Source organism: Telmatherina bonti, assembly GCF_933228915.1.
Source record: "Telmatherina bonti genome assembly, chromosome: 6".
NCBI lineage: Eukaryota > Metazoa > Chordata > Actinopteri > Atheriniformes > Telmatherinidae > Telmatherina > Telmatherina bonti.
The window spans coordinates 28326911-28346223 of record NC_136624.1 but is presented as its reverse complement, the minus strand read 5'-3'; the positions used below and the strand labels follow the sequence as shown (position 1 = coordinate 28346223).

At 39.2% G+C, this 19313-nt stretch overlaps 1 protein-coding gene across 1 annotated transcript in view; it reads right to left on the bottom strand.

The window, feature by feature from the left end:
- cacna2d2a (calcium channel, voltage-dependent, alpha 2/delta subunit 2a) overlaps nt 1–19313 on the bottom strand; it is a gene marked incomplete at both ends in the record, with an annotated part of 156082 nt that overhangs the window by 203 nt on the left and 136566 nt on the right. The window contains 24 exons of the mRNA XM_079241511.1: nt 775–857; nt 997–1106; nt 1365–1488; nt 1643–1698; nt 2316–2368; nt 3510–3662; nt 3745–3816; nt 3907–3954; nt 4059–4150; nt 4309–4407; nt 4523–4626; nt 4782–4844; nt 4943–5033; nt 5553–5650; nt 6630–6690; nt 9730–9806; nt 12564–12625; nt 12797–12868; nt 12976–13047; nt 13165–13239; nt 13317–13391; nt 13978–14046; nt 14553–14642; nt 18134–18183. Of these exons, the coding sequence (XP_079097637.1) occupies nt 775–857; nt 997–1106; nt 1365–1488; nt 1643–1698; nt 2316–2368; nt 3510–3662; nt 3745–3816; nt 3907–3954; nt 4059–4150; nt 4309–4407; nt 4523–4626; nt 4782–4844; nt 4943–5033; nt 5553–5650; nt 6630–6690; nt 9730–9806; nt 12564–12625; nt 12797–12868; nt 12976–13047; nt 13165–13239; nt 13317–13391; nt 13978–14046; nt 14553–14642; nt 18134–18183 (1949 nt within the window). The remainder of the gene's footprint in view (nt 1–774; nt 858–996; nt 1107–1364; nt 1489–1642; nt 1699–2315; nt 2369–3509; nt 3663–3744; nt 3817–3906; nt 3955–4058; nt 4151–4308; nt 4408–4522; nt 4627–4781; nt 4845–4942; nt 5034–5552; nt 5651–6629; nt 6691–9729; nt 9807–12563; nt 12626–12796; nt 12869–12975; nt 13048–13164; nt 13240–13316; nt 13392–13977; nt 14047–14552; nt 14643–18133; nt 18184–19313) is intronic.

Below are 19313 nucleotides of genomic sequence, written 5' to 3'. Positions count from 1 at the left end.
AACATACTCAGCTGCAAATCGAATAGGAATTCCCATAAACATCTTTCTGAATAGTTTTGATAGTTTACATGTTTGCAGTGGTAAACAAGCCGCCGTTGTAGCTGTTGTAGAAAATTTTTCAGGCATGAAATTTAAAAATGAATATATAAAAAAGGACAGGTTTATCAGGTTGAACAAAAAAATGTGTCAGAAAATCATTGTATTCTGTTGTTATTTGTTTTACACAACATCCCAAATTCACTGGAAACGGGGTCGTGCCCATGGAAAACTACAACGTCCATAAGAAAACCACATTTTTAAGAGTTTGACAGAAACAGACTTTTGCTCTGCCTTTACAGAAATTTATTTACAAAGCTTAAGAGTATATATGTTATTCATGCTTGAGTTGTTTTTTTTGTTTTTTTTTGTCTCTAAAAGGCTCCAGTTCCTCTTACGTTGTTGTTACATTATGACTCGGCTTAGGCTCGCAGGCGATTTAATCATCAATTGTAACCATTTGTGTGATATCATCAATTAAAATTTCGTAACTGTGGAACAGCCTTACCTGCAAAAAACTTATTTTTCCTTTATTTTTATTTTAGCCAAATCATTTAATGAAAAATGGGACAAGCAGACGAGAGACATAAAACTCAAAGAGCTACTTTTTAAAATATTACAACTTGTTTCCCAATAGAAATAATAGAAATAAGCTACAACTTCTTTCTTGCTTCTCTTAACTTTATAGATTGTATTGATAACAGTAAATGCAAATTTTGTGATATCTGAAAGTCTTACAGCAGCATTGTTGTCAAAGCAGGTGGAGGGTCCTTTTCGATAACGCGCCACAGCCACTTCTTCACATGGATTATCTTCTTTGTCTAAAAATGGCTCCATTAAGGACAACAATCTTAACAATAACCCTGAAACAAGCCTCTATGTTACTGTGAAAGGAAAAGTTTAAGATTAGACAGTACATCCTCCTCTGCAGAAACGGACGCACAGAGTGTGAAAGGATACACTCTTCCTCCTCCTGAGAGAGTCTCTCTATCTCACACGAGTCACATAGCAACTTTTCTGCTACCACAAACAGCAAGTTGGTGTTGTTTATCCTCTTGGCATGAATCAGCCTGCAGAGAAAAAGACAGCACAGTCAACAACCTTCCTTTGCCTGGTTGCATCACAATAATTTGCTAATGGATCAGCAAGATTCACGAAGCAGCCTTATGAGCCTTTTTTGGCCAACAATACGACCGTTTCATTAAGGCTAATGCAGGTTGATCATCGGGAGACGAATCCGCTGCTTGCGATGCCTTTGTCACAGCACTACTCTTTATGTTGTTTATGAGAGCGCATGTGCATGTGTGTATTCTGCAGTGTGTTCACACCTGGAGCAGTTGCCACAGTCTTGCAAAACGTTGTAGGAGTTGCTGAGATTGCTGAAGTAGTACTGAGTCTGGATCATTACGCAACTCCTTTCTTTTGAGTCGATTCCCTCTGCATCTACTTCATCTGCAACACCACCAAAGCAAAAAGAAACACCTTCAATCCATGCAACAAAACCCTGTCTCAGCATACGATGATTCCTACCTGACACCAAAGGTTTCAAAGGTTTATGATAGATACTGAACTGGCTTTAAGTCATTTCAACCTTCTTCTAACTCACCTGTGACAAACCAGCTGTGGTAAGCCAGTCCATATAAAAGCTGTTGGAATAGGGACCTGCAGAGATTAGAGATGCAAATAAGAAATTGCAACTCAAGTAAACATAACCTTAGTGTGTGTCATAGTTAAATATTCTTCCTTTGATCGTGTTTAAAAAATAATATCATCACCAAGTCGGCTTTAGGACGTGCTTATAAGTCTAGGGAGCGAGTGATGGAATTCACCAGTGAATTTTGATCACATGTACATGTCTGTTTGTTTCACTGTCATTTGCAAGGGGGCAATATTCTTTTTTACATAACCTTGTCATGTTAATTAGTTTTCACTTCAATGTGATTGAGACCTCTTTTTCTGATAACTTGACAAAAGCGTGTGATGGGAATGCTCATATAATGTTTTTAGTGACTTTTCTTAAAGGTCTCCTATTCTAATGTTGCTATTGCAACAGTCACAGAAAGCATCACATTTTTTCATGGAAAATGTCAAATAGCTTTCATGCAACCACCTCTATTTTGGCTCCAGCACAAGATGCTGATGACTAAATACTAAATGACTAAATTTAGGACTCAAAATGAAGGCGAAGGATGTTTGTGACAATATTGTTGCCACATCTGCTACTTTTACACTGTGGGGACAGTAAGTGAAGACTGTCTGTTTCTGTGAAAAAAGCTTACCATGCAGCAGCCGACGTCCACCATGCCAGATTCACAAAATCTGCTATTGTGGGCTGCAGGAACACAGGGATAAAGGAAAACAAGTTAGAATATGGATTTAATTTAATCAAACATCCACTTGTCTCTATATGTTCATCCACTGATTCAGCACCATGTGTTCTAGTCTGCCTCTTTCATTTATCAGGTTTGACTTTTTAATGTTGCCTCTTCAATTTATCCCAATGAGGAGAGAGTATATATGGAGGTAGAGAGAGAGAGAGAGAGAGAGAGAGAGAGAGAGAGAGAGAGAGAGAGAGAGAGAGAGAGAGAGAGAGAGAGAGAGAGAGATTTCTCTTTGATCACTGATCGAAACCTTTTTGTGAAATGTGTTGTCAGCATAGACTGTATATGACAGATGGACAGAGCCTCTGGCGGTAAAAAGTGAAGCCTATGTGGAAGTGCATAAAACTGCAGTTCCCCCCTCATCCACTAGGGGTGGGCTGCAAAACGGAGAAAATCCCCATCGACTCCCATGTTAAAAAAGCCAACTTCACAGCAGAAATAAACATGTTTACAGCCTGGTACAAAAATCCATTTCAGTAGGTCAGGCTTACCTTCATGACAACTGTGGAGGGAGTGAATTTTTTTCTAACTCGCTTGTTTAAAAGTAATTTAATCTCAAAGTTCGGCATATTTAGGGGCGTGTCCTTTATATTGACAGGTACCCAATCTCCCACTTCAAGTCAGAAGAATGTAGAACAACTGCAGTTTTTAGCCGGTTAACAACGTGAGTTAGCTTTAGCCCGCTTACTTCCATTAGCTGGTTATCTCCTGTTATCTCCGGGTTAGCTCGGTTAGCTCTTAGCTACAGAAAGCTCGGAGTTCGCTCGATGTCAATCATCCATCCTCATGCTCACAGCCCCCCTCTCAGCTCTACCTCTTTGCGCAAATATGTATTTTCTGGGTGAGATGACACACACGCCCCTACCAAGATGGCGATGGTAGGAACCACCCACCGAGCTTCAATTCAGCTCTTCAGAAACTTATAGGGTGACATCACGGAGGCTACGTCCATCTTTTTATATACAGTCTATGGTTGTCAGGTGTCATTAATACACTAGTACTAGCACTTATTGGATCAGGTATTTGGGTAAAGTATCCAGTCTTTGCCAAAAACTGTTGCATGAATCCACCTACCATTTTTGGTGTACTTACCACGAACACCCCTCTGGGTGCAGCTCCAGCTTCACTGTTCGTCAGTCGTTCACACACAGACTGGTAGTCAAATGACTGCTTGCGTTTGTAGAAGGAGTTGTTGTACAGAGCGTACATCAAGAATGGGTCAACATCACTAAAGAACATTCCCACCTGCAAGGAAAAGGACCAGCGATCAGGCTCAGTGCTACAGTCAGAAAGGAATGTAAAACATTTAATCAGTTTTCCATAAAACCTTGTTCCAGTCATCCTTCTGATTGGACATAATCAGAAATCCTCCATCGTCTATTAAGTAACACAAGAGATCCTGCAGACAGACAGACACACAATAGACGTTAACTGGAGACTAGCACTTGAGTACAGATATTCAAGCAGAGAACAGGAAGTGAATTCTTACATCACTGTTGGCTTCACAGTCCATCTCACAGTTTCTGTTTAGTCCACACTGTTACAGAAAGAAAACATAGTTACTGAAACTAAATAGACAAAAGCATAAAAACATAACAAACACTTCATACAGCATATGTCTTGTAAATCTATCTACTGTACCGTATTTGAGCTTTGACGGTTGTCTGTTTGGTTGCTGGCGAGAATCTTGAACTTATCTGTCCAGGCTTCAAGGTCTAGTTTCACTCCAACAACTAAGAAAAAAATCAAATTATTTTAGTAGGTTTATCACGACAGACTGAAGATGCACAAATAGTTAGCACAACAAAAAGACTAAAAGCATGTATTTGCTCTGCAACATTAACATCTGTCACCACAAGGATCTTGTTTTCTGTTTCTGCAGTCGACTCACCTGCAGGTTTGATGGTTTTCCCTCCTATTGTAATTTCCAAAGCCGTGCTGACCAGAATTCCTATGGTGTCGTTTTCTGGGTTCAGCAGCTCATCCCTGGCTGTAAGACCAAAACAAATTGAGAAACAAGGCAGGGGGGGAGTTAGAAACAAAGAGACACGCAATTACAAAGCTCTGCGAGAGTTACACAACCAGAGACAAAGAACATCATTCACCTGTTCGATAAGGCGCTCTGAAGATGTAGCCCTTGTTGTCGAGGCTGCGGCGGTAATAGCTGGCATTAAACGGCTCAGGGTCTTCCTCCCAGCTTTCTGCAGCCCTAAGATTTAAGACCAGAGATAGTAAATTTCTAACGAACACGCTCCTTGCTAAGCGTATCGCACAAGCTTACAGAATGTCACAAACAAAAAGGAACACGAGATCTACAAAAGCGCTCTAGTCTACACAGACGTTTCTGATGAAGACCACACTCACTTGTTCGGAAAGACTCTAGTTATGCCTCCATCAGTAGCAGCAAACACGGCAAGGAAGCCATATCTAAATGTCAGGATGCAGAAAAAGACAAATAGAAAATGTATCTTTAGTTTGGAGTCTGACAAACACACTTTGTTCCGTTTCTGGTTGGTGATACTCACGTATTCAGGTCTTTATTTTTCCACACTTTCTCAACCAGCTGTCTGATGATGCCGGTGTCCAGAATCAGGTTGTGAAGAAGCAAATTATCACCTAATAGCAAAGAAAAAGGATTACAGAGCTGCACAGTTCAGGATTTTGCTGTGTCTGTGCAAATGGCATGTCTCCACAGGTGAGCTGAAATGTGAAATGCATTTTATTTCTGCTGTTGCTCACATTTTATCATTTTATTACAATTCGAGAGTTGTTTTAAAAGGAATAGGCTGTCACACTGTCATATTTTATTCAGCTTAATAAACCACATGAAAAGTTTTTCATTTGCTGCAAGACATTAGTCTTTTAAATTAGGGCTTTAATTTACATAATATCATTTTACAATGCAATGATTTCTTGTAAAACTAAATATTTCTGGAAGAGAAGTCAACAATGCATTTATTAGAAACTCTTTTCAGCTGTGGGTTAATACACATTTTAGGTGGAGCGGTGCTCTTAGCTGTGAGGTATATCTGTTTCTCCAAATAAAGGGATATACCAAGACAAAAATGGGGCTTACTAATATGTTACAATTTAACTTTAAAAAAAAAAAAAAAAAAAAATAATAGTAAGTCTCACATTGTTTGGAGTCTGGTGTCACCTTCTCCATAAGAGCGATGAAGTTGATCAAGAACTCAGTGTTGTTGTTGGACAGTTCAAGATCATTGCAGTACTCCCTGAGGAAAAGGTGAGGCATTAAAACTCAGTAAAAAGGATAAAACACATACTAAAACTTTTTTTTCTTACTGAAAGACACAGCAGAGTGAGATGATGAACCCACATACATGTTACTTGATGCTAATGTGCGTAGCATGTGTATCCCAGAGCTTATATTTCCAATATTGTCAGCAGTGAAAACAACAGGTGGATTGTACTGGTGAGCACAGCACAGGCAAAGACAGTGCTTCAGGATTCAGCCAAAAACTTTAAAACCACAACGACTTTACAACCGAACAGACAAGACATGCATAAGATTTCAGTTTTATTCAATAAAAACTGAACATTTTTAAAAAAAAATGTTTTATATTCTTGGCATCATACTAAGCAGTCAAGCCAGTAGCTGCAAATATTGTCTGTGTAATACAAACATGCAACACCACAGTAGCAACATGCAAAGGTCTTAAATAAACTAATAAATAAATAAAACTCATAAATAAATAAATAAATAATTATGCTGTGTTAAATATTTTTCATAACAATTCATTTTAAGGATTTGACCACTTTAAGTTTAAACTCTGCAGCAGAGATCAGCAACTCTGGTCCTCTAGGGCCGGTATCCTGCATTTATTGGATGTTTCCCTGCAGCAACACACCTGATACAACTGAATGGGTCTGTAATAGAGTTGTGCAGAACTTGACAACAAGCTGTTGCAAATCCATTTTAGGTGTTGCAGAAGGGAACCTTCAAAAACCTGCAGGACACCGGCTACCGAGGACTGAAGTTGGTGATTCTTGCTCTACACAAAATGAAAACTATTTAGGAAAATTTACAAATTTAGCAATTTCTATAAAAGGAAACTAGAAAAAAGCAGACGACAGACATGAAATTTGAAAAGTTGCAATCATCAAAAGATATACTGTGCATCAAACGATGTGAAGACAAAACCGAAACACTGATGGCCAATTACGACGGCAAGCAGAGACACACAGGGCTACCTGGGAGCAATGAATACATGTCCTTCAGACTCAAAACTGTTTGGCAGCAGAGATTCAAAATCTGCAACAGAAAGGGGAGATTATCCAGGGAGAGCAGTGGACAGAGCAGCGGGGAGCTGTGGGTAAACAGCAGCTGTTCTTCAGAGGTGCAGGGACGCAGAAAGGACTTTACCATAGCAACACTGAGGTATCATGGGAACACCAGCGTTAGCCAATATGGTGCCTAAAGTGAAACCTGACTCAATGTACGACCGCTTTAATTTCACAAGCACTCACACCTTTAGTTTGACTTTTTGTTGTTTTTTCCATTCAACATTTTCTGATTATGTCTCGTTATAGATTAATTACATTTTGGATGTCTGAGAACTGACTAACCACGTTGTTGGGAAGCAAGTTCTCAGACACATTGCCCACAATGAGTGCTTTTACATCAGGCAGGCATCAACATGGCCAACTTTTGCAGGGGAGGTGGGTGAAGGTCCTGATGGAAGAGGTCACCCCCCAGACTGGCAAGGGGAGAGGACTCAGAGAGACACATAATCAGAGGAAATGCATTGCATTGTGAAGGGCATGTTGAAAGGGCAACTTCCGTTGATCCATCATGAACAAAACACAAAAACAAAATATCATCCGTCTCCAAAGTCACTACAGATGAGTCTGCGATGAATCCCACAGGTCTTTTTCTCATAGAGTCAGGACCTAAATCTAAATCCGGAGGAGGGATTAGACATTTATTTAGACAGCTAAAATAGAGTGTGCCCAGGTAGTTTTCCGCCCACAATGCCGTGCACATCCGGGGTCAGCTTTACTGAGGAAGTCTTGGGCCGTGCCCATGGCAGTCTGAGGGGTGAGTAGGGAGGGGAAAACAAGCTGATGGAGACAGGGTGTACAGAGGGACGACATAGGAGTCGGGTGCTGTGCTTAGTGGCACGGAGACACCTGACAACATGGGGGTGGGGGTCCTAGTGGGGCCAGAACACAGCTCAGCCCTGTAGGCTCAGTCTGCATGCTGCAGAGCTTCCAGCTACAGCTTAGATACTACGGCAGCTAACAAACCACAAAGTGTTAAAGTGTGTCTATACATCTGTACAGTAAGCAACAACTGATTTTGTGACCACCAGAGAAATCTATTTGCTCTACTGTAAATAACAAATACCATATACATGATGATATACAGTAAGGGTTTGGTGTGGCACAGACATTAGTGTGTTCCTGCATCAATAAATGCTGCAGCAAATAAGTTGAAATCTTTAACTGTATGTAGAGCTCTGTGTTCACATGAACCTGTGACACTAATAAGATGGAAATATCAAGAACAAATCTGAGTCATTTTTTGTCAATACTTAAGCCTTGGTGTAAGACATGACATTTATGAGCTCGTGCTACAGTAAGGAAAAGACAGAAAGAGAGAGAAAAAAAGAGTGAATTAGAAAGGAAAGGAGAGAAATTAGAGTGAGGGATAAAAGGAGACAGAGGCAGAGAAAGGAAACAACTTTTGCAGCTTTCTATAGAAGAAAAAAGATTGATATGGGGAGGGGAGGGGGGGCAAAAGACACATTTTAACAGAGAACATGAATATCTGCCATCCGTGGGTGCAATACACATTTATTTGTGTGTGCGTGTGTGTTTGTTTTGTTTGTGTTTGGAGCAGTGAATATGTGGGAGGGAGGGTGAGGTTGGGGAGTGAAGGAGCCATTGTAACAGAATGTGAGATTTGAGCTGCAGCAACAGGGGGAGGGGGGGAAGAAGAAAAGAAGGGATTAAAAGAGGAAGAGAAGGAGGATAAAAAAGAGGAAGGAAATCCTGAAAGCAAGACGGGCAGGAACAGAGGCAAGCAGGCTGGGACAGGTGAGGGTAGGAAGGGGGCAGCAGGAGGGGTGGGGGTTAGGACAAGAGGTGAGGGAAGGAGGAGGAAGCAATAGGGAGTAGGAAGTAGAGGGAGGGAACGTGGACCAATATGGAGTATACTTGCCCTTGGTGTTTAGCACTGTGTGGATCCATCAGAGAAGGAGTGAGCAAGAAAAGAAACAGAGGATCGGGTGGGAAGGGGGGGATCACAGACAATATTTTATTCAATTACTCTTTGAATAAAAATATTGTTTTCTTGAAAGAAAGAAACCAATTAAAGTCAAACAAGACAAGAGAGTAAAAGAAAGGAAGAGCAAACATTGTATTTGCAAAGGCAAACCAGGAAACAGAAAAACAACAGAAGAAAGGAAAAAATTAGGTATTACAAAAAATGAAAAAACAGTAAAGACAAAAACCAGTAATTATGAGAAATGATAATAAAAAAAAAAAATTCAAATGCACCAGGAAAGAGGGGAGTATTAGGGTCTGGATAAAGAAAGAATGAAAGGAACAACACGTGTCCCTATTCAGACCCACAGAAACTCCCACAGTTGACGAGCCAGTATTCCTGGCCATGTGGGAGTTTATCAATTGAATGATTCCAAAGCTGATAAACATCTCACACAGTCAAACAAAGATAAAAAATAAATAAATAAATAAGAAAAAATAAAAAAATGACACACACGAGAAAAACGGAAAATTCCTCAAATCATAAAAGTAAAAGAAGGAGTGAAAAGCATGCATGTTTTCACAGTTTCTCAGAACATCCAATACTTTGAACACAGATGCTTCAGAATCATTACTTGGTGGAGAAGAGGCGAGAGCATTTGGCAAAAAAAATAATAGCACAAAGGTCACCATTATTTTCACCTGAGTAACACAGTAAAACCACAGCTTTCACCTTTCTGTCAGTTCAGTTATTTTTTTCTTCAGCCAGTGTGAAGAAAAAACATCACCATTTTACAACACAGCATGAAGACAGGAGGAGGAGGAGGAGGAGGAGGAGGAGGAGGAGGGGGACTCGGGCACTGTATGATCCTGCCTATCAGAGAGCATAGAGAAGAGGGAAAGGGGATCAGGGGAGGAGGGGGTAGGTGACTCCACTTGGACACTCCCTATGATGATGTTGGAGACCCGCGACAGAGGACTGATTTGGAGCTTAAGGTCATATTAGGAATAGAGAGAAGAAAGAAAAGGAGGAAAGAGGAGGAGAGACAGAGCATGGAGGATGCTGGGTATTCCCAGTACTTACACTGCACCTGAAGGATCTGGTCACTTATGTTGGCCTTGATGTGGTTTTCACTATATGTGGGCAGTACCAACCCTAGACTGAGATAATGAGGCAGATGGAGAAAATCAGGAATGTAGCAGCCAAACGCATCAGTCGTCATAAACATACAGATGAAAACAAGAACTTACTTAAATCCAGACTTGGGGCACCCTTTAAAGGTTACATATGCAATCTTGGAAAAGTATTACGTTACAGGACCAGAATCTCCAATGAAACCTCCACAGAGTCCATTAAATCGTTCTTATTCCTAAGGTTTGGAAAGTGACATTTATGCACTCTGATGCGTATTTCTCCCTGACACGCTGTATGCAAAGTGATCCAACACACACATTTGCAGTAGCTGAAACCTTAAAAGCTAATGTTTAAAACGTAAATGCTCACTTTAACCTTGGTTTTATAGCTGGTAGAAAGATGTAAAGAAAGGAGACTGAAAGATCTAATCTTTTATTTTATTATTTGAAATGATTTCTTTTGTTCTAAATTTCAATTCCATGCTGAAAAAGTCAATCTGGGCAAACGTCCCAACCAGCTGGAAAGGAATATCCACACATATTCTGCATCGAGGTTAAAGATCATTTAGTATTGTCAGAAAGGTGCTGTGATACACGATTGTTGTTGCTGGATCTCATTTAATGCTTTGTGAAGTTATCCTGTAGAGTATTTTAACGATAAACGGCATTTGTTTTATTTGCATATCTTGTTTTGCTTACGGCGATTTGCTTGCAAATGACCAACAAATTAGTCAGCTTTTTAATATTTTTCCTTAGAAATCACTAATGCTAAAGATCTCTCAACGATGTTCACCAGCTAAAGAAGAAGTTGTAGCTAATACGTGTTGGTGTAATGTTATTGATGTTAATACCTCATTCAATTTAAGGCCTTTTAACTTTAAAACCACTCCGAGTGCCTGAACCTGGATCTTGTCCTGCTTCTGTTCAACAGGTAGTCGCTAACTTTGTTGTTTGGTGCTGAACATGTCAGCATGTCTTTTTGAATGACACTGAGCAAATTTAATAGTGACTTCAGTCAATATTCTTTACATAATGTAGATAATAAATGAGAAATATTAGTTTTACATTGCTATATATGGTATTGATTACCAGTAATTACCAGTAACTCCATATGCACATTACGTCTGTAAATGTATTTGATCTTTTACTTAAAGCTATGAATAGGATCAAACTGAAAGATGTGTCCTGTTATGTTAACCTTAGTACTCTGTGCAGCTGCTCACATATAATTAACTAAATGATTAATTGGTATATGAAGAGAATCAGCACCATTATCTGTGACTTTGAATAATAATTGAGTAAATCTGGATAAAAAACATCCATAGAAATTAAATAAGACAGTTCTCTAAATATCTGGAGGTGAATTGAATCGCAGTTTAAACATGTCTAAGTCTGTTTTTTGGGAAACTGCAAATATACACATTTTTATTAAAATAAAGTTTGAGCGTACTCTTCCAAGCTTTGCTGGAGAGCTATAAAAGTTAGATTGATATAAACAAAAATGTTAAAAATCTAGTGACTTGAATAAACAACTTTTTAAAATATTTGTTTAAAAAAAAATTAGATAGTTTAAAAAAATACAGTTTTCATTTATACATTTCATATTTTCATTCCCTACTAGATCCATGCAGGCTGCCACCAGGTAAAACTAAATCTCTTCAAATCGATTGAAACTGATTTTGTAGCCTTGGAGTGTTGCTAGACTCAGATCTGAACTTCAGCAGCCACATCAAAGCTGCCCCTAAGACAACTCAGAAATATCAGCATATTTCTGATTTGCCTCCTAGAGAGACCAGTAGAAACTCATTCATGCCTTCTTCTTTAGTGGACCAAATAACTGTTGGTGACTTCCTAAAAAGAGCATTAAACCTCTGCAGCTCATGTAAAACGTTGCTGCTGGAGCTTTAACCAGGACTAAGACATCTGAACACCTCACGTAAGTTTAAAAATCTTCACGCTGGCTTCAAGTCAGTGGCAGAGTTTATTTTAAAACCATAATGACCAGAACAGTTTGGGCCTAGAATACATCTGTGATATGTTCAGTGAATATAAACCAAGTAGAGCTTCCATAGCCAAAGCCTCAGTCCAACTAGTCCAGAGTTCACACTGAACATGGAGAGGCAGCTTTTCACTGTTATGCTGCAAACAAGTGGAACAAAATGTTAGTAGAGATAAAACTTTCACCAAATGTAGAAACTTTTAAATCCAGGTTAAAAATATTTTGTTTCTTATTAACCTCTGCATGATCTCTGCACAGTAAATTTCTTGCTTTTAATCATTCTTATTTAATTTAGGAATTTATTATGATTTTCTTGTGTAGTTTGCTGCATTTTACAACTTTTTCATCCTTCTGTTATGTTGTTAATGTTTAATGTTTTATGGAAGGAACTTGGTCACGAACTGTCCAACACAAATAAGCTTGTCTAAAACAGCAGATACCTTGTAAACCTTCTTAAAAAATGCCATATTGAGGTTACTTTAATCAGGTTTGGAGATGAGTAAACTTTAGAAATAATTTATGCTCGGTTTAAGCAAAGAAATAAATAAAAATAGAAAGTGAGAAAAACAGTTTTAGTGTGGGTAATTCAGATAGAGGACTTAATGTACACACAGCAGGCAAAATCAGCAGGCAGCTCTTGACTGCCTCATAAACATGACTGATTGATGAGTTAACAGGATGAAACTCGCATATCTTGACCTAAAACAGACTAATCAAAAGAATCAAACTTGAACTTCGCTCACCAATTTGTGTATCAGGTGATACATATTTGGTTTCAAACCTACCTATAATCTGTACCATTGACGGCAGTCCATGTGTATGTCCGCATGGCTTCGTCAATATACCTCTGTTGGTGACCACAGACAGCAATAAGAAACACTTTCTAGCACATCATACTTCCCATAATTAGAGGGAAAGAAAAGACAGTAAACACAGTAAGCGATTCAGATTCATTACAAAGCCAATGAGGAAGGTGCATCTTTGGATCATGATTGAGTCTCACAAATTGATAACTTGCCTCATCAACTGACTTAATGAGCGTCTTGATTTTTCTTTGCCCTGGTTTGCCATCAATCATCTGTCGACGGATCTGGAAAGCAAGCCAAAGGCTTTTGTGTAAGAGGGAATGCTGAAACGCTTAAATGGAAAGATGAAACCTACAAGTTAGACATCATTCCTTAAGGAAGCTGGTTTTACCTCCTCCTTGTTGCTGTCCTCCAGTTCTGCATCCAGAAAGTCAAGAGTGACGGGTTCCCTGAAATTAATGATCTGAAGAAGACAGCAGAGTGGAAGATGGTTGAGGTGAATAAACATCTGGTCAACAGGGACCAGAGTTAGTAGCGGGAGAAGCAACACAGGCAGGAAGGAGCTCAGAGTTGGGCCTACCTTGGGTTGCAGGTTGGGATGCAGCAATACATAACCATTTGGGTCAGTGGCGAAAGTGTAGCCATTAGCTCCAAGCTGTAAAGGATTAAAATATTACTAAACAGTTTTTTTTAATCAGAAAAAGGTGAATGAGGCGCGTAAGACATGCTCACTCTGTATGTCGGTGTCTTCTTTTTGATTTCGTTGATTGCAACGTCTACTCCCATGACCCCAAGGATAAGCTGATTCTGGATGAAAATAGAAGCATTTAGCCTATTTTCCACAGCTCCAGCAAATATTAGATAGCTATGCCATTACCATGTTAAAAATGACACCTAACTTATCACTTTGTGTGCAATCGGAATCTATTCTAAAGTGAGACGGTTGGTTTCTCTGTGATAAGTTCAGGTTAAATTCTTTACTTGTGGACACTTAAAGCCTAGATGTAACTGTTCTGTGGATGTGACTGGATACGACAGATGACTTGTTGTGATGTCTGTTGTCACCTCAGGGTGGAGGTGTTGCCTTGGAGAGCTGCAGCTGAGAGGCGCCATTACAAATGATTGATGATAGTAAAGAGCAAAAATGAGGTTGCAAATAAAATCTGAAACTCTTATCTATGCTTGAGGGACTTTATAGTCATACCAATAGAATGACTAGATTTTTTTCTATAATAATAATAATAATAATAATAATAATAATAATAATAATAATAATAATAATAATAATAATAATAGGAGTTATGGTGCTTGCTGTGCAGGTGAATGTAAAAGTATGAGTTCTTATTTTGTGTTATAGTTTTGTCCTGTTTTTTTTTTTTTTTTTTTCTTTTACCTGAGAGCTTACACTGTCCACAGTGAGGTTGAATACTGGCATTGTGCCAGTGATGACAAGGCCCAAACCCTATTAAAATAATGTCAGAAATGTTAGTAGATTTTGAGGATTGAATATCCACTGCTAAGTCACAAATATCATTAAAAAAATCTGCCCTATTCAGAGTTTACAGAAATGGTAACTGTAAACCTTGATCCTAAACTGGCAGTCCTTTCAGACAAATGAATGGCAATAACATAAAATACAGAGTACCAGTCAAAAGCAGGCACATTAAACCCATTCATGTTGAGCAGCTGCATCCAAAGTGTTGAAATTTATTATACAAAGTAACTGTTACATGTGATAATTAAACATATAGAGCAAAAGCTTAGATGAGGCCAAATTTAAGTGTTCAAGAAGTTCACATAACTTTGCAAGTCTTGCATTTGTTTTGCAGACAATAAATAGCTAAATGTGTAAGTATTAATGACCAAAAAGCTAGTAGGGTCATAGAAGAAATGTACATGAAATCCTACATTATATCCCTAATAAAAAAAACCCAACAACATAAAAACATGCCTTTAATCCTCACTTACCAGTGCATCCTGGTAAACATTTGTCCACTGCACCTGCTTAGCTTTTGGCCCCGCCAGAACCATAGGACGGCCCAGGACATCCAGATACTCCTGCAGCAGCAACATCACACAAAGTGCTTTGACCACTTGCAATAAATGCCAATGATCAAACAGACATTTATAGCACTCGTCGTGTTCTGGTATTAAAGGCAGAGTGCTCAAAAAGCCTTCCCAACATTAATCTGTCATAAAACCGCAAGTCCCTGACCGGCCTTGTCTCTCTATCACCACATAAACCAGCAGGCCACCAGCAACAGCATCCTGGTCCTGCCGAGCCATAAAGCCTCCAGTTCTGAGCCACTCAAGGCCGTTTTTCATCATTATGAAGGAGCTATTAAAAACACATTAAGGGTGTCAATGGCACAACGTGCAAACACACCATTTCCCAGGGGCTCCACTGTCAACGCCGGCACTGTGTGAATGTCCCACAGCGATTGTGAAAAGAGGTGAGGGGTTAAGTCTACTAGTAATGCATCATATTTGCTACATTCCTCTGTTTTCACCTCAGCAAACAGCTCAGATGTCCTTTTTGTAAACAATCTATTGATCCGTGTCATTTTGAGAAGAGTGCAAATTTGATAAAATTACAAGCTGAGTGACCTCAGGACACTTATATTAAACTTAATGTGATCATAGAAATGAGCAGGCTGACACGAGACAATTACAGTCTCTATTATAAAATAAAGAAAAAATTGTGTCTATATTTTGGCCCACATTTTCTATCGCTCTAAATTCCTCTTAAGTACTCTACTCATCAGAAATTAGTCCAAAAGTCAAGGAATTATGCGCAAGTATAAACACAAAAAACACACACAAAAAAACCAGCAGGTCGTGTTGGGTTCAAGAATAATTTTGGAAACATTAGCAGCTCTTGTATAAAGGACAAAATTCTGCGCTCTTCAAATGAAAAAGGGAGTAATCACAGATGTCTGATCATTTTTGCACCTATCCTTGATGCACTAAAGGGTTACCTTGCATTGGAACACAGCTAATTCAGCATCATGATTTTGACCGTTTGTTTTCTGTCGTCTGAACAGTGAGGTGCTGACAGGCGTAACCTATTCTATTATTAGCTCAATAAAAGTCCAGTTTAATGCGCCACGGGGAGATATTCCATCAGGACAATGACAGCAGACCTTTTCACGGGGATATAGGGGAAATTTTCCGCTTGGCTAGAACAATCTAGGAGCCATAACAAGTCAGCAACGAGATACATGTGGCATAAAGGAAACAGAGCCATATAGACCTCTGCAGCATCACTGTGTGTTGTTTAAATGCTGCTGAGTATCATAGCAACCACGGTGGTTAAGTAGTCTCATCGGTGTGGTATAAGAGTAACATGACAACTAAAGGCTGGAAAGTTATTGTTGGTCAAGTAATATTCCAAAGAAAAAACATGGTTAGATAATAAAAACACAAAACGGCACAAACACACCACATATTTTCAAAACTGTTCCTTGAGTCACACATCAGTGTAGTCAAGGTAGCACTTAATATGTTGCTCTCTGTAGTCCATAGTTGGAGTGTTTGCCGTCTTGTGCAAGCGAGACTATGTGATGAGTGTGTGATATTGAAGGGCAAAGTTTGGTTAAATAACATAAGCTTCAAAGTGTCTTCTGGGCCTATACAGAGAGCTTTAGTCAACCACCTTCAGAAAACCTATTAGAGTAAGTGGCAGTTCTCAGAATATAAATATGCCAGAGTTAATGGAACAGCTGACAGTCTATTCTAGGGCTTGATCGCTCACCGGGGGCTGTGAAACGGAGGGTTGCTGGCAGAGAGGCAAGAAAAGGGGGAAGGAGGAGTGTGCTGTTGCTCCTCTACCACCAAAGAACTGTGTCGATTTCTGCAGCTGGAATGAGGTTTTCCCAAGGGCCTCTCAAAGCTTGTTGTGCCTCAAGCGAATGTGGCAGAGGAGCGAGGGGACCGAGTGCATGGAGATGATGAAATTGTGAGTGTGAGTGTGTCTGCAGAAGCAAGAGTGGAGCTGTGTGTGTGAAAAAGACAACATGTGGAAGCCTTTACTTTTACTTTGCTTCCAGATAAAGTCCATCTCCACCTGTCACTTCCAGTCTGGAGTCATTCCAGCTGTGCTGTCTTCAGTCACTTTTTTATGAAATACTAAAGCACAAATCTAACTTTTGCCCCAACAGTGTTTTCAGACTGTCTGCAAATGGATAAGAAGCTTTAAAGAGATTAAAAGTGCCACAAGTTAAAACCTTTTCCTTGAAAATGAACTGCCAATCTGTTTGTTCAAACAGGACTCTGTAAATACCAACAAAGAAGGAAGGATCCAAGTGTTTGGGCCGAGAAATGGAAGGGATTGGGACACGGCCTGAGTCTGACTCACTGGATGACATTGTTTGGTAAAAACCAGCCATTGGATGTGTCTTTCACACATAATTCTACCCCTTCCTGGTGTCCCTTTATATTGTTTCTGAAACCCATGTTAAAAACAGCTCTCCTTGCGTCAAATAATCTACAAAAACAGGCCTTGCTAACAGATCTTTTGATGAATGGGTGATGATGAATCGGTAAATCCTGACAAATGTGATTTTCTAAATAGAATTTCAAATCTTGAGTTAACAGTTTTGTAAAATTGTTATAAAAACACTTGAAAATCATGGTGCAATTCTGTTTCCAGATATTTGTTTCTATTGTATGTACATATATTGGACAAGCTGATTACTCAGTGTGTTTCTTTGAATCTTGAAGTCCTCGTGTGCGGCTGCAACTCCTTGTTTCCCAGCTTTGGGATCAATAAAGGTGTCTTACTCTTTCTCTCTTGATCACAATCTGCAACTGTCTAGTGTATCATGACAGCCAACTTTATTAAGGTATTAAACACACATTGGATGTGTACATCACACACAACCCCAAGAAATGGGCTCAGCAGGGGGAAATTATGTTTTTTACTGCCTGCAAGCTCTAAACTTCTGCAGACTTTGCCTAAAAATCTACGCCTCTACAGGGCAGATGTGAAAACTACAATAATGCAGTAAGTGCTAGATATCACGGCAACCATCAAATGTAATAAAGAGCCAATATTAGTATTATTATTAGCTTACCCAAGGTTATGCCATATTGCACAAAGAAACCAAAAATACCAGATTTCACAACCAAATATGCAATTTCAGTATCTTCTTTTTTCCATCCAGTGAAAATGGAAGGCTCCATTCCATTATTTTACTGCCATTAAATTGCAAATTGAAGTAATTTACACACCCCTGGCCCTGAGTACTTCACACACATTAACAGCACAGGTGAATGTGAATTTCATAGGCTGCAAACAAGTGTTAATTGCTGTAAATTACTGAGGTTCCTGAGTATTTCACAGGCCTGAACATTAGCCTTACCATGCAAGTATGATTGTGCCTTGTCTGATGAAATACAGAAAAGCTCTGATTTTAATTTTCCAACACGAGGTGGTGAAATGAGGGCTGAGGAATTTGTTCTATCAATACTATGAAACCCATAAAGGAATAACTGTAGTTTTTTATTTTGTGGACTAATCAGTAGCTTGTGCATGCACTGTATCTTACCTGTGTGTTGATTCTGATGGCTCCAATTGAAGGAATTTCGAAGTAGTAACCTAAAAGTGAAGAGGAAATAATCAATATACAACGGAAACCGTTAAAAAAAATGTAATAGTGTATACAAATGGAATGCATTTGTAGTCTGGAGCCTTTTCTCCCCATGTTATTATCAGGTATATGTAATATCAACTAAGGCTGATGATGGTGGGCCACACAGATGTGGCAGTGCTTGTGGCAACCAGCCCTTCCACACTTGCAGCAGGATGTAAATGTGGAGGCTAATAGAGAATGCAAAGCCCCAGGCACTGCTGCTGCTGATTAGGAATGGAGGAGAATGACCGACTGGGTCAATAACCAGGCCGCTCCACAAGTTATTAAAGCCACGAGTGTTTATACAAAGAGCCACGAAATGGAGGCAGCATCCCCAGAATGTTAAAAAGCGGAGGCAACTTTCATTATTTCGATACATTATGCACTTTTCACAGTGGCTGGTGTCAAAATTTCCCTTCACTGTCTCATTCATTAGCACATGAGAGCATGGAGAGACCTGAACACTCGTGCACGTCTCTACACATTCTTTGCAGTACGTGTGAGTTTCTAATTCACACGCACACGCATACACACAGGACGGTGGTGTCTCACAGCGAGTTTGTTTGTGTGCCAGTGAAGTGGCATCTTTGGTTATGGAGCATAAACACCACAAGAGGTGAAGAGAGGAGCATGTGGGCAGCAACTAAAAAGAGGAACAGATATAAATGATTACCTGCAGAGCAGAAAAGACAAGTTAAATGTGAAACAAGGGAGGCCGTTCTGAACTTAATAAACTATTTTCTTTGGAAAATTCTTTCACATACAGTAACCTCGCTTCCATGACAGTATTCTTCAAAAGCCTCCTTCACGTTCAGCTTATCTAAGTAATGTTGCAAACAAGTAGAAATAGAAGTTAGGATTTTTGCTGTCGTTCAAACCCACATTACAAGCCTAAATCTGATGTAAATACACTTATCTTATATGTTGTTTAATATGATTTTATTAAAAAAATCTTCAACTTTTATCATTTATTGTTTTGTCTAAGGTGTACTATTATTGTTCTTTGTGCACAAGACGTTTTAGTCTATTGATTATATAAATTTAGTCAGTTTCACTCTTACCATTTTTATAAACCGTTTAAATTTTATTTATTTAT